The sequence below is a fragment of the Ischnura elegans genome, chromosome 4, assembly GCF_921293095.1.
Source record: "Ischnura elegans chromosome 4, ioIscEleg1.1, whole genome shotgun sequence".
NCBI classification, from domain to species: Eukaryota; Metazoa; Arthropoda; class Insecta; order Odonata; family Coenagrionidae; genus Ischnura; species Ischnura elegans.
In genome coordinates this window covers 136,131,720-136,145,735 of record NC_060249.1, presented here as the reverse complement: position 1 = coordinate 136,145,735, position 14,016 = coordinate 136,131,720, and the positions used below count along the sequence as shown (strand labels likewise).

Here is a 14,016-nt window from a genome sequence, read left to right as displayed (position 1 = left end):
ATAAGAAAAATATTTCCGAGGTTGGCTACCTAACCAGATGCTTTTCATATTGCTTATAAAATAGTGCACTTACATGTTATATCTAATAGGCAGGCAAAATTCCCTGCTGGAAAAAATTAATCAGTAGAAAAGAGTAATGGTATTAATACAATTTTAAGATGAATGTTTCATTTTAGGCGGCCATAGTTGGTGCACGAACAAAAAAGGTGTTATTTCTGGGAGTAAGAAATAAGTACTGCAGCTATTGCCCTTTGAGGGAGGCACGAAACGAACCTGTAGACCCAGCTCACAAGGTTAAATGTGCTAAAAATTGGGATGGAAGCTCGACCAGCATGGAAGCTGACATAATTACAGAAGGTTTCGCAAAGAGTGAATCGGTGCATAATCTTATATTTCACCAAATAATAGGTTCGCTCCCTGTATTTAAATTCAATTGCTCAAAGAGAACTAGAGAAGATTCCAAACAGTTAAAGAGGTCCAACTCTTATCTTGTTTATATTAGGTGACGGAGACAGTAGTGTCCACAGACGCTTACTGGAGACCAGCCCATACGGAAATTCAATGCCCGTGGAAAAAATTGAATGCATAAGCCACCTTCTACGGAACTTCTGCAACAATATGCGCAAAATTAAGGATAACACGCAATACCCAGCCCACCTTCGTCATGAACTGGATGCAAACGTCCTGAAGATTCGCACAGCTATTTCCTGTGCTAGTATACACTGGAAAAATCAGAAAGGTATTAAAATTAGAGGTTATTTGTGGCATATGAGACGATAAAATACGCGTGATTAACTTTAATTTATTTTAACAGGTATGTCCATGCAAAACCGAATAATGGCACTTCGTAACGACATCATCAACTGTCCTAGCCATGTGTTCGGGCAGCATGATCGATGCGCCGATTACTTTTGTAAAGGGCCAGACGGGAAAGAGGATGAGGTGAACTTAGTGCCAGACTTCATAGCTGCTAATATGTGGACCCCAATACAGAAATTGATTGAGAAGATGACAAATAATTCAAGAAGTTTGATCTTTCGCGCTACTAATAGTATGTGCGAAACCTTGAACAGCGTAGCTGCAAAATATTTAAATGGTAAACGCATTAACTATGCTAAAAGCAAGTCATTTGGAACCCGATGTCATTCTGCAGTCGTATCCCTGAATTCCTCTTGCCATTTTCAAGGGAAGATTCACAAGGCAACAACGGGTGGTTACAGTCCTGGTAAGTCATTATCATAACCATAACAGTAATTTATGAATAGAGAGGAATGAAGGCATAGAAAAGTAGATTTTATTTTTTTGGAATGTTGACTGTGGATCTTTTTTTATCCCAGGAAAATACACCAAAACATTTGAGGATAAAAATATGAGGCAGACCAAGAGAATGAGGAAACGAAGAGCGCAAGGGCTGCAAAGTAAAAAGAAATTGAAAACAGGAGCAAAAAGAGCTGGGCCTGATAAAGATTACGGGATGGTGGATGATGATGCGCCAGAGCCATTAGAGTTATTGGAACGCATGAAGGGCGATTTCATTGAACAATTAAGCATAATGACCGCAGAGGATAGATTAAAACTGCAGAAGTCTACAACGGTTCAAGTAGACAGAAGTATTTGGATGACGGAGCGTCGGAAAAGATTGTCCGCTTCCAATCACGGAGAGGTTTGCCATATGCGACCATACACCTCCTGTAAAAGGCTTGTGCATTCCATTCTATACGGATCCGTATGCACTCCGGACATGATGAATTGAAGAAACATGGAGGAGAAAGCGAAAGACCACTTGCGATGCATGGGGTACAAGGTGGAACCCAGCGGTTTATATGTTGATGAGGAGTTTCCATATCTTTCGGCTAGTCCAGGTAATATCAATGCTTTCTGTAAATCATTCAGACAAACCTCTTATATTACAATTTACCTAATGTAAACTCAGTCTATCCATTTAATTTTCTCTATTAGACGGTCTGATTGGAAGCGATACTGTGTTAGAAGTGAAGTGTCCTGGTGTCACCGCTGCCTCCTATCCAACATTTGAAGAAGCTTTTAATGCAAAAAAGGTTATAAATAGTAGCATATGCAGCTAAATATATGAAATGTGTTTTTTTCCATTTATTAATTTAACTAATTTATGCATTTAACTAATTTCCATTTATAGATTTGTAATTTCACTCATATTTTTTATTTAACGCGAGTCTACTTGCTTACCGAAAACTTATTTCGAAGGCCCCTTAATTTTGATTTTCTGCTGTTGATACTGCCAAATTTATCGAGCGAATATCACAACACGACACAGCGTTTTGAATATAACCAAATAGTATATGCAGTGAATAGATTCACCCAAATTATTTACATAAATCATTATCATTACAGCTTCCCTATGTGCAGCTAAAAGAGGGGAAATATATCCTCAGAGAGACGCACAATTATTTTTATCAGGTGCAAAGTCAGCTAAGGATGACTAAAAGGGCCAGATGCCTTTTTTTTGTGTACACGAAAGGTTGGAGCCGCGAATTAGAGTTAATTTCGCCCAACAATGAATGGTGGATGAAGGAAGTGGAGCCAAAGCTCACAAAGTAATTTTTTAAACTTTTACTGAATATCCAATAGAATTGAAATCTGGCACAATTACATCTAATTTTCTGTTATAGATTCTTCATGGAATGCTTGTTGCCAGAAATAGTCCTACCTAGGCACGGCAAAAGGCTTTGCCTTGAAGATATAAGAGAAGCTGCTCATATTAGCAAGGCGATAGTGGAAAAGGGAGCGAAGATATAATGTATCCCAAATGTAATTTAATAAAATATTTCACACAGCCATTTATGTCGTAATATTTCTCATCATTTGAATTTCTGCTCCTTAATTTAAGATGTTTTATCCTATAGTATGTAAGAAAATATTTTTGATAAGCTCCTCTTCCCAACTTTATTTTCTCACTTTACTCTTTCTAATCGTATCTCAACTTCCAAAATTAGTAACAAAAGTATTATTTATTTATTTTCACTCTAGCTGTCAGCGCAGTTTTTGTAACTGTAATTTTATATTTTGATTGTTTATAAAAAAAAGGCTATTCATCGTTCACCTCGATAATTTTCTCTTCCCATGCCAAGGTTGTCCAACTAAACCGTCCAAAATTCCTTCTCCTGCACTCGCAATCAATTCAATCATCACAATATTGCAAAACCCCTGTATTTCGTTTTTTAAAAAACCCAGTATTTTATCCAACACTTCCTCCACTTAATATGAAAGACTTAATTTTGTGTTTTGAAAAGAATTGAAGAAGCTAGTTCTGAAGCTGCAACAATTAAACAATCGCAAGGTTAGAGGCAAATGATTTTACCATTACCGATTCTCCCAGCGAAGTGAAACTTCAGAGGCACAAGACTTCACTCCGTGACACTTGGAAGTTTATTACTAGAAGCGAAGTCGAAAATAATTTCTTTCTCTCCCTCTCCATGGCTTCACAGCTGGGTTTAAATGTCGAAGTTGACTCCTATAGCAGTCAACTAGGTATTACGCGCGACTAGTACGGGTAGTCAGTGACTGAGAAGCAAGCGCAAGCAGGGAAGACGGTAAGAATCGATTGAGGTCTTGATTCAACATGTTAGTGATATTGAAGCAGTTCAACTTGGAACGTAATAGGAGCCGATGGCTGTGTATGTATCGCAAGCGGAAAATGTTGATTTATCTACGACGGCAAAGAATATAATTACATATTGCTAGTTATCAATTTACTTCTTGGATCATTGGTTAGCCAAAATTTCATATAATTTTCTTATTAAGAAAAAGATGAAATTATTTATCCTGCGCAACTGTCAATTCTTTTGTTTTTCTATATGAATCGTATTGGCACTCTTGAGACTCTTATTTGTTGAAATTAGCCGCGAATAATCCTTTTGGTGCTACTGCTAAAACAGCCTGCTTCGACTGTTGAACCCAGCTAAGAGTACTAATCTGATACTCGTTAGTGAATCTCCCTGCGTTGACTGCGACTGGGGAGAGCTTGAAAGGTGGGCCTTCGTTTGAGGGAGAAGGGGAGCGGTCCCCATTTCACTTTCTGCGACGTTGCCGTAGTTTGGAGGGCGATGCGGGGTGAGGGGAAGTAAGAAATTCGAATTGGCCCGAATCACGTCCTTTGTCGCCGTTTTGGGCCTGCAGTACTCGAGGGTTGAGACATTTAAGGCCAAGCGAATTCACATAGAACTGTGGTTCTCAAGGTGGTTGTGGAAGAAAAGTGTAGCCACAGATAGACGGTTTAAAAATTCTTATGTTTTAGCTTGGAGGCAAGTTATAATTGACCAAAGTCCAACTTGATTTTCTCGATTACCTGAGGACATATTACAATTTATGTCTTTCCTAAATGTGTATACACGTCTTCTGAATACAATAAAGAAACCCGCAAGTCTCTATCTCTTCTAGTTGTTCCGCAATTGAGTGGTATGTGAACTCTGCCAGGGGAAAAAACGATCGGCTTCGGTCGCCCAGAGCGGCTCCCAGCGGTCACTACCATAAGTCCTCCATTGCTTTCCATGTTAAATATTTGAATCATCATCATCACTGGTCAACAATCCTTGGATTGGTTTGACGCAGCTCTCAACTCTATTCTCCTATCAGCTAATCTTTTCACTCCTACGTATTTCTTCTCTTACACATCTCTCTTTACTTGTTCCATGTATTTTGCTCGAGGTCTTCCTTTTCCGTTCTTGCCTTCCACTTGTCCCTCGACGAATGTCTTCATCCGGCCATCATGTACCAAGACGTAGCCGATTTTATTGTTCCGTCTCCTTATTAAGGTTTTCATGAGACTTCTCTTCTCTCCTACCCTTCTTAGGACTTCCTCGTTACTAACTTCGTCGATCCATTTGATCTTAATCATTCCTCTGCAGCACCACATTTCGAAGGCCTCTACCCTTGCTTTCTCCGCTTAGGTCATTGTCCATGCCTCACTTCCGTATAGGAGCATACTCCAAATGGAAGTTCTGATAAATCGCTTCCTTACTTTTCCTGCGTCCTAAAATCCGATGTCAGCTTAATCCTATTTTTGTAGAATGACTTATTGTAAATTTAAACATATTGGCTCTTCCTTTAAGGAAATACGTCCATCGGAATTTTTTACCAATATAGTGTGCCACGTTATTATTCTTAAGGTACAATTATGCATTAATCTAGTAAACGAAATAGAATTGGCCCACAAAATAAGCCGTTCCAACATACATAATGTTTTTGCTACTCCAACATAGCCTTATGAATCTTTAGGAATCGACGACGCTTTTTATAGTTTTCTTGTAATTATTTCGTAAAAATCCGTATAAAATAGCACTAAATGCCCTGCTGCGTAAATATTTTTGATGAAATTGAATTGGCACATTAATTGTGACGCGAGACAAAATACAACAGTTTCAATTTATTGAAACCAATACATGAGGGTACCATTGGTAAAAGACTTGTATTTCGCGTAGTTCGCAGTCTAAATAAATGTGGGATATGAGATTGTGTTCCGGTCTACACTTGCATCTTGGAGGCTACGTAGACCCCATTTCCCGCTCGTAGTGCCTCACTCTTCCGGTGGGCGGCGCCAGCGGCGCACCAGAACGTCCATTGCACAGCTCATCAAGCAAACCAGCCCCCCGGAACTAGGGCTTTAGGCATGTTCCTATTTTGAAGCCAGTTCAGGGCTGTGGCCAGTAGAGGCGCCACTAGTCGAAGAGCCCATCGGGCGCATTACGTTGCATTGCGAAGCACTGGATTTTGTTGGCAATTGATACTGAATATAAGGTGAAAACCGTGTATATAATACGTTATTTGTAATGCAAATAACATCCAAATTAAATGCTCGACATAAGGTGTACCTTAATGGATGTAATTATTTAACCAAGCGGAGAAAAGGGATAGCTGTTCGGGCGATGAAACCGGGAACGAAATTATTATACTCGCTTCAGCACTGTGGTGAATTAGGAGTCAAAATAAATTAAGAAAAGAGAGGAAAACGGACCATCTTTAACTGTGGACGATATGAGACAATTAATCCGTTAACCAATAAAATTATACCAGGTACAGGCGCTTCTTAAAATTTTAATTAAGGAAATAAGCAACCATGAATCATGGGCGTAACCAGAAGGGAGCAGCAGCCCCTCCCCCCCCCCCCCAGGAACAAAAATAGCAAATTTTTTAAAAGGAAAATCATGACTGAATTGAAACGAAAGTTTTGAACAAATTTTCTTTTATCATACGACAATTGATATTAGAGTAAGACATCTCACTAAAATAAAAATAATTTGTTTTCATGCAAATAATTTTAAAAAATTATGAACCGCTATTATAATTTTCTTAAAATATTGGTTTCATTCACTCTATCCATGCATCTCATTGGTGGATATGGATGGGAGCGCCCCCCCCCCTTTGCGGGGCCACCCGTATTGTCAGACATTGCAAAACCACAATTCTAAGCTTTTTTATATCATAAGATGGCATTGTCTTGAATATGTGTATAATAACTTAAATTAAAAATTTCTGAAGCTTTGCATGTGACTTCATTATTTTTTATTTCGATAAAAGTAAAGGTAACTCGACAAGATATCTTTTGTGCCCCCCCCTTTGTGTTTTCTGTAATGAAAACTCAAGGGGGGGCGCGTAAGATTGGTTTCCTCACTTCCCCAAATGCACCAGTAGGGTATACCAGTAGGGTATCCGCTACTGGTGCATCTTGAACGATCATTGATTGCCACCACCCCCTAGTTTTGATATTGGGTAAGCCCTTACCATGAATTCATTTAAAATTGCCATCTAATTGCAAATTATTAGCCCAAATCGATTGGTAATAAGAAGCTATTGTCAATTACTAAATCGGGCCTTAGAAATAGTGGTAAGGAGGTGGAAAAATGTGAAAATTTTAAGAAGTGATACAACCCAGGCTCGTTTAAAAGGAATGAGCCAAAAGGAAAGTCCTAGTATAAAAATCACAGCAAGGAATCAAAAGTTATCATCCATCTAGTCAATAGGAAAGCAAACAAAATCCTAGGGGTATAGAAAAGAAAATACAATTCAGTTACAATGGCAGAGCAAGAATGTACCCAATACAATTAAAGATACATTTAAAGAAAATTAAGATCCTTTTAAGAAGGCTTTCACACAGTAGGGGTGAAGGACAAGTATGAAATTGTTCTCAGTGAACCAGCCCAAGTTTTGAAAACTTGGAAAGAAAACTTAACTGAGCTCTTAAACTGCGAAGAAAGTAAAAATAGAGAAGAAAATAAAAAGGAGAGGATATAAATGTTTAAGGGATGATACATGGGCGTACCCATGATCATAACTAGGGGGCAAGCCATGGTCTAGCGAGGGAGGGGCGGGGGGCAAGCCAACTTGTGACATTTTAGCATTCTAGATTATTTCCTTGAAAAATAGTTTTATTTTAGTTACATGCCTTATACTATTACATTACATTCGTGGGTTTAAAGAAAATTTGTCGAAAACTTTCGTTTCAATGCAGTACTGATTAAAAGCAATAAATTAAAGACTTCTGCGATTTTTGCTTCTGGGGGGTAACCCATGGAAGAAAGTTACCCACGCTCTGAGTCAAGAAAAATGAAATAAAATCCGTATTACAGATTTCTGTTTCAAAAGCGGCAAAGCTGTTGGTAAAGATGCCGTGATGCTTTTTTAATAAAAATTATCACAAGAGTATGGCCAAAAGACAGAACGGGAGGAATATAGAGGGATACTTTATCAAAATAGGAGAAAAAAGTCGGTTTAAAAGTCAATGAAGACAGAAAAAATCACCTGAATATTATCAGAAATGAACACGAAGACAATTCTATACCAGCGTTACATCATTAATTTAATCAAAACACCAATTTAAATATCCAGCAGAACCACCGTCGTGAATTAGACTGTAGAGAGCAGTTGGAAATTATGTAAATTATTGAACACCAGGACAGCACTCTGATAAACGAACATCTTTTATCCATCTTTTTCCCCTGTTCTGGCGTTCGACGGCACTTCAAATATACAATATTCCGTCTTCGAACTGCCATAGCCGGTGGAACAATTCGGCACAACATAAGACCACGGCATCCCTCCGAAAGAGATTAATAATAGGAATTCTTACGAAATAAAAACGATTTTTATGTTCAATAGAACAAACGAATCATACTACAGCGGTAAATAACCTCAGTAGCTCGCTCAATCTTCAAATAAGAGTCTTAAACATATGTGCTCTCAAGAGAAATTCAGGCTGAATCATATGCTCAGGGCTCTTAAGCTTGGGCTTTTCTACAGGTGGCGCCATCCCCAAACCAAAGCGGAGAACGCAGGAACTGGCTTCAAAAAAGGAACATGGATTCCAATGGGCAGGGATAGGGAGTTCTAGGGGGCTGAAGCAAACGGATCGCCGCACGCTCTACTTCACCAATGCGGACAAACCAATATGGCCACGGAAGGCTGGAGACGGCAATGGAGGAGGCAGCGCCACGATAAGCAATAAATTAGAGCGAATCCCATCGAAGAAACACTTCTTGCCGTTATTAGCCCATGGGCCAGCCAAGATGTCACTATAATTTTGGGATACCAATTTTTTTATATGTATTTTATATTTTTTAGGTGAACATTATGTATTCACTCGTATATGTGCTCGTAAATTGACTTCTCTCTGATCTTTGCTTTTAAAAATATCCTTGGAAGAGTGTAGAGGCATTTTTTTTTAAGTATACTGGGACTAGCCACGGTGATAACTTTTACGGGAGTCACCCGCAATGCACAAATTGTGCGAAAAATCCACTGAGGCCTTCGTGAATATTGCGCGCAGATGCTTTTGGTGATCGAGTTTGTGGATAGTATTCTCTGAGATACTTTGGTTAAGGATCGCAGCTTTCTTTGAAAAGCTAATGCTTGCTAGCGAAGAAGTTACATTCAACTCTTTCGATAAATGAAGGCGTCACGTGATTAAAAAAGGTTGAACGAGCGTAAAATTCACACGCGCGCGTTCGAAAAACGCCTTCACGATCAATAATTCTCATCAACGACTATCGAGAAAAAAGTATGTATTTAGGTGAATAATAGGTATTTAGGTGTACATTATCATCATAATTCAATAATCGATCAATTGAGAGCTCTTCTATCCGTTATTTATTCATAGAGACATATTTCTTCTATTTCATTCCCTTATATAAATGTCACAATGCATGCATGCATAGAGAGAGATACATAAATCTTTACGCTTAAATAAATCATTATCTACATTTTAAAACACAGATGTAAACGTGCAAATTTTTTTTCCAAACTTTTCTGCGCATCGATTCTCTGTCATTGAGAAAGGTGGGTTTTCTCATTGAAACGTAGGGATTTTTTTTTCTTTTTCTGTGCGTTAATGTTCTAAAATCTAGTTTTTTTTAAGTACATACATATATCAAGTGTATTTTCTTTATTAAATTGCTTGGTTATAAAGCATCTAAGAGCCATCGCCAGAAGAGTTACCTTAGTCACTTTCTTCTCGAGAGTCGTTCATACGAAAAAAAGAATCAATGCCATGAAGGCGTTTTTTGAACGCGCGCGCGTGAATTTTACACTCCTTCAACCTTTCTGAATCATATAACGCCTTCATTTATCGGAAGCGGTGAATAAAAATTCCTCGCTAAATAGCATTAGCTTTTCAAATAAAGTTGCGATCCTTAACAAAATATCTCAGAGAATGTTATCTACAGACTCGATCCACAAAAGCCTCTATACTCTTCTAAGGATCCTTTTTTTAAGTAAAGATCAGAGAGAAGTCGATTTTTGAAAATAAATATAAATGAAAAGCACTTTGCTAAAGTAGGTGATAGCAATCACAGAGTTTGGAGATAAAATGTTAAACCACAATTACTCGTTACAATCCAGGTCACCCAGAGTTCTCTCCTGTTCATACCCGTCTAAAACCTTTACCACTCGCAAATAAATAAAAGTTCTCTAATGATTTGGAATCAAATGAATAGCAATAAATAATGTAAATTACTCTTAGAAAGTGTTCTGAAGAAGAAAAATCAGACAACCTGCCATCGAACTTGAATTTGAAAATATTGCTTTGGAAATTCTAATCCACCGTCAGTACACTAACATTGATCAAGAATATTAATATACATCCTTAATTATTACTCTATATAACTATTAAATAGGTAGAAAGAAACTTTTATGCTGTACTTAATCACTTACCTCCACACATCTGCATATAAAAATTTATTATTCAATTACGACAATGCAAAAGGGCATAGGGCTCACTATGATGCATTAATCACCAACAGCAATATAACATTCCCCAAAAATTGTCACCTTTTTTCTTTATTATTCCCACGTACTGATTTGTAATAGTGATTAAAAGAATAACGTTGAAAAGCAGTTATGTACAAAATTAAGCATGCGTAGGAATTTATTATTTGCCAATGTTTGAAATTGAAAAGGCCGTTAGCAAATAAGAGATGTTTTACGCAACAGCACTGCTTGATAATATTTTCATTAATTTTCTTTACGTCAGTATTAACAGTTGTTTTTGCACTCGAACGGTGCCAAAAACGAGCTCACAAGTAGAAATCGCAACTAGGCAATCGTATCACAATAGGGTGGTTTCCTATTATTTTTTAATTGCCTAAATCGAAAGATTACTACTCCTGGATTACTTATTTCACGCTTTTAGATTTTTAAATGACAATATCTATTTTCCGCAATATCTAATTTCCGCAATTAAATTAAAAGTGAAAAATTTCAAGCGCGCGAAAACGAGACGGCTCAGTAGGAATGATGGGAAAAGCCCGTGAGACGTCATTCTGGTTCCCGCTGCCGCAAAGTGAGGTGACATTGGGGCGAGGACATGTGCGCCGCTAAGATGCAGGCTGCTAGCATGTAGCAGAGTACCCTGCTAGCAGGTAGCGTTTGGCTTAAATGAGGATTATTAATACCCTATCAAACGAAGGAAACATTCCGTCCATAGGCAGTTTTAATAGGTGATTATTAAGAGATGTTTCCCTGAGCTCTGTGCCTCATACATTCATTGGTAATCTCTGACGATGTAAAACCCATATCTACTCGTGTAGAAACTAGGTCCCTGTGACGTCACGTGGAGTGGCATCGCATTGGCGCCAATCTGGCCTTTTTTCGAATGAGGATAAAATTGACAATTGCCATTCGCCTGAACTGGGATTTCTAAAACCAAACTATTTTTATATTATGAATACATTAATGGTGGGAAAAGATTCGCAATAAATGCCTTTCCTTTTCTTTGATGAAGGAAACTGCCCTATTACGTAGGAAGGGAAACAGTGTGTGACCTGAACGACGAGTGAATTTCCCCACCTAAACTCCAACCATGAAAATAGATTATAAAAAGTGACCATTTCCAGGCGCTTCCTTCGCTAGAACGGGTCTAGCTATTCCGACCCGTCACTTGTCGCGTTATCTGCGCCTTTCCCTGTGCATGACAATCGTCTCTCTATTTCCGTATCGGGCCCCTCATTATCTGGTCCGACGGACGCATTACGCCGCTGAAGGAAAACTTTGGCTCCTCCAGCGCCCCCGCGCGGACGATGGAGTTGGAAAGTTGAGCGAAGGCTGACTGAGCGGGGGATGCGAAGTTGCCGTAATCGTCTGCGATGGGCGATGGTCACGTCTCGGAAGCGATATGGGTGGGGAAGAGGGGGGCCAGGGGCGTAAGTGGCCAGGGGTCCACGAACCGATTGACTAAGAGCCGCTCGAGGGATCAAATCTTATTGAGTAACACAAATGCATTTAACACGCAGTCACAAAGGGGTGCTCTCATAAAATTAAAATAGCCATTTTTTACATGTATCGATAAGTAAGTTGAAGTTATAAAGGTTTGCAAAATATGACTTCATAATTCTCAATATTCTTGTTATTACGGAGCTTCAAAGTTCGCGAAAACCACTTAATTCTTTCGCGCTACAAAAACGTCCTGTGACGTCAGAGTGCGATTAAGCATATTCGCTCCATAGCAGTAACAAACAGTAACGACTATAACAAACAGCTACGACGATACTGAGACATAACATTTAAGGTGTGTCAAAAACAGTTTCGAATGGTTTTAAAGACTTAACGATGCACGTACTGCACGATGGCTGAATCCGACTTCGTGGAGACACATTCTAGGAACATTTTGAAGGTAGATTAATTAATGGTCGCTTATTTCTTCTCCGGCAGTGAAGATTTCGCGTAGTTGAGAAGCTGGGAAATTGAAACGTAAGACAAATGAACTATTTCGTTCGATAGTAATATAGAGCTCGTTTTGTATCTGATTTAACTACTGTCATTTACTCATTGCTTTGAGATGCCTAGATTTATGTGCTATGAGAGATACATAGATTTTTCTAAAACTGGGGCAAACAGTCTACTGGCACCACGTAAACGTTTTGTTTACTGGACTCTGACGTCACGCTCAGCCAACATGGCGATGGGTCGTTTGAAGCGCAAGATTACTAGACGATTTTCAAAGTGGAATTATGCGAATAATACGCTTGTTAAAGAAGAACTGCTTTCGCTATAATTTTTAGCGTGGAGGATACTATTTTATTGCATAATCACCCATTTCCAGTGGAATTCCCCACTGATAATCATTGAGCATATATTTTTTATTCAATTTATCTCGTGGATTTGTCAAATAAAATTGCATATTATAAAACTTCCACAATCGCCTTGTCATTTTCAGAGTTTGGAATTAATATATGTGTACATTCATTATATTTCATAAGCTAAAGTACTCAGTAAGTTATAGTACATGTATATATTATTAGGAAGAATAAGCATGGATTATCCGATGAATATGCTGGCATTTATCTGGTGAGAGACGTTAATCATTTTCAATATGTATAAAATCAAACCGAAGAACTAAAGCCATTGGTGTTTTTTTCTTTATTTACAGAACATATTTAAAATTTTGTTACCAGCGTGCATCTGTCACAAATGCAACCACATTTCATGCAACGTTAACACATAATACATGCGCATTTTTTCAACGATGTGAATCGCATTTTTTCCATCGTGAAATTATTGCGAGAGAAAGTTCAATGCCAGATCACCTACCGGAGAAATTTCCTAATCGTTTAATTTGCGACTCAGGCTGATTGAAGGATATGTACCTCAGAGAAGGGCAAAGGAAATGACCTTCTGACTGTACTTGATGGAATGACGGTGAAAAAGCTTGATATTTAAAGTAGCATTATCCGGACACAACACTTAAAATCTCAACGTATTATTCATAACGTATCATCTAATTGGATCAGTTCTGAAAAACTTGAACAGGCCAAATGAGGAGTACAATCAATTCTTATTGAATCATTTCCGATAGTTTGATAATTAAATATCATAATATGAGCTGATTAATATTCTCACCATAGAAACACATGAAATTAGGCCCACAAAACAAGATCTGAGCTTAAATCAGCTCATTTCCTCAAAACCTTCTGTAAAATTTCCGAACGGGAAGAGGCGAAATTTGAACAGTATAGAGCGAACGATATCAGGAAATAGGAGTACTTACTCGTAAGAATGTCAAACCTATGGTGAACGAGTCGGAGAGGAACGAATCCCACAAATGAACGGAACTGTCCCGCACGAGTAGGTTTGCGAGGGCCCACCAGGGCGCAGCACAAGCGAGGTGGTGGTGAGGAGGTCGTCCTCCTTAATTCCAAATTCGCGAGGGCAGCCAATTACTCGTGATTGAACGTGGCAGAGGAAATGCTTCCAATTAACCCGATTCTGATTGAAAACAATGAATTGAACATAGGTTTGAATTTAAATAGTCGCTCACAAAATGCTTAGTTCAATTATTCACCGGTCGACCGTTCGAACAATATCTCCCATTTTCACAGGTCCAAGTCCATTACACATTCCTGCCGTACGAATTCTAAAATAATGACCAAAAGGAAGGACTCATAACAATTGCGCACGAGAACTGAATAAAAATGTGACATCCAAACAATGTAGCTTCAGAGCGACCGAGGAAATAAAAAAAATTGATATGATTACTCAGGTAACAAAGCAAAG

The 14,016-nt window shown here is 38.5% G+C and overlaps 1 protein-coding gene across 3 annotated transcripts; it reads left to right on the top strand.

The window, feature by feature from the left end:
• Positions 1–695: 695 nt before the first annotated feature.
• Positions 696–2,824, top strand: LOC124156961. 3 transcript variants are annotated; one of them, XR_006864478.1, is made up of 4 exons: positions 827–1,225; positions 1,338–2,057; positions 2,371–2,573; positions 2,649–2,824. XR_006864478.1 is itself a non-coding variant. In XM_046531408.1 (2 exons), exons 1-2 carry the CDS (start codon positions 817–819, stop codon positions 1,751–1,753), a joined length of 825 nt encoding a protein of 274 aa, XP_046387364.1. In that variant the 5' UTR covers positions 696–816; the 3' UTR covers positions 1,754–2,824. The 3 variants fall into 3 exon arrangements, 1 of the variants encoding a protein (XP_046387364.1); XR_006864477.1 differs by having other exon boundaries at positions 696–1,225; positions 1,338–2,573; XM_046531408.1 differs by having other exon boundaries at positions 696–1,225; positions 1,338–2,824.
• The last annotated feature ends 11,192 nt before the right edge of the window (positions 2,825–14,016 follow it).

Excerpts from the sequence above, each read along its gene's own strand:
- LOC124156961 (XM_046531408.1), top strand. The coding sequence starts at position 817 with ATGTCCATGCAAAACCGAATAATGGCACTTCGTAACGACATCATCAAC. Across the intron at positions 1,226-1,337 it reads AACGGGTGGTTACAGTCCTG|GAAAATACACCAAAACATTT; the intron begins GTAAGTCATTAT and ends TTTTTATCCCAG.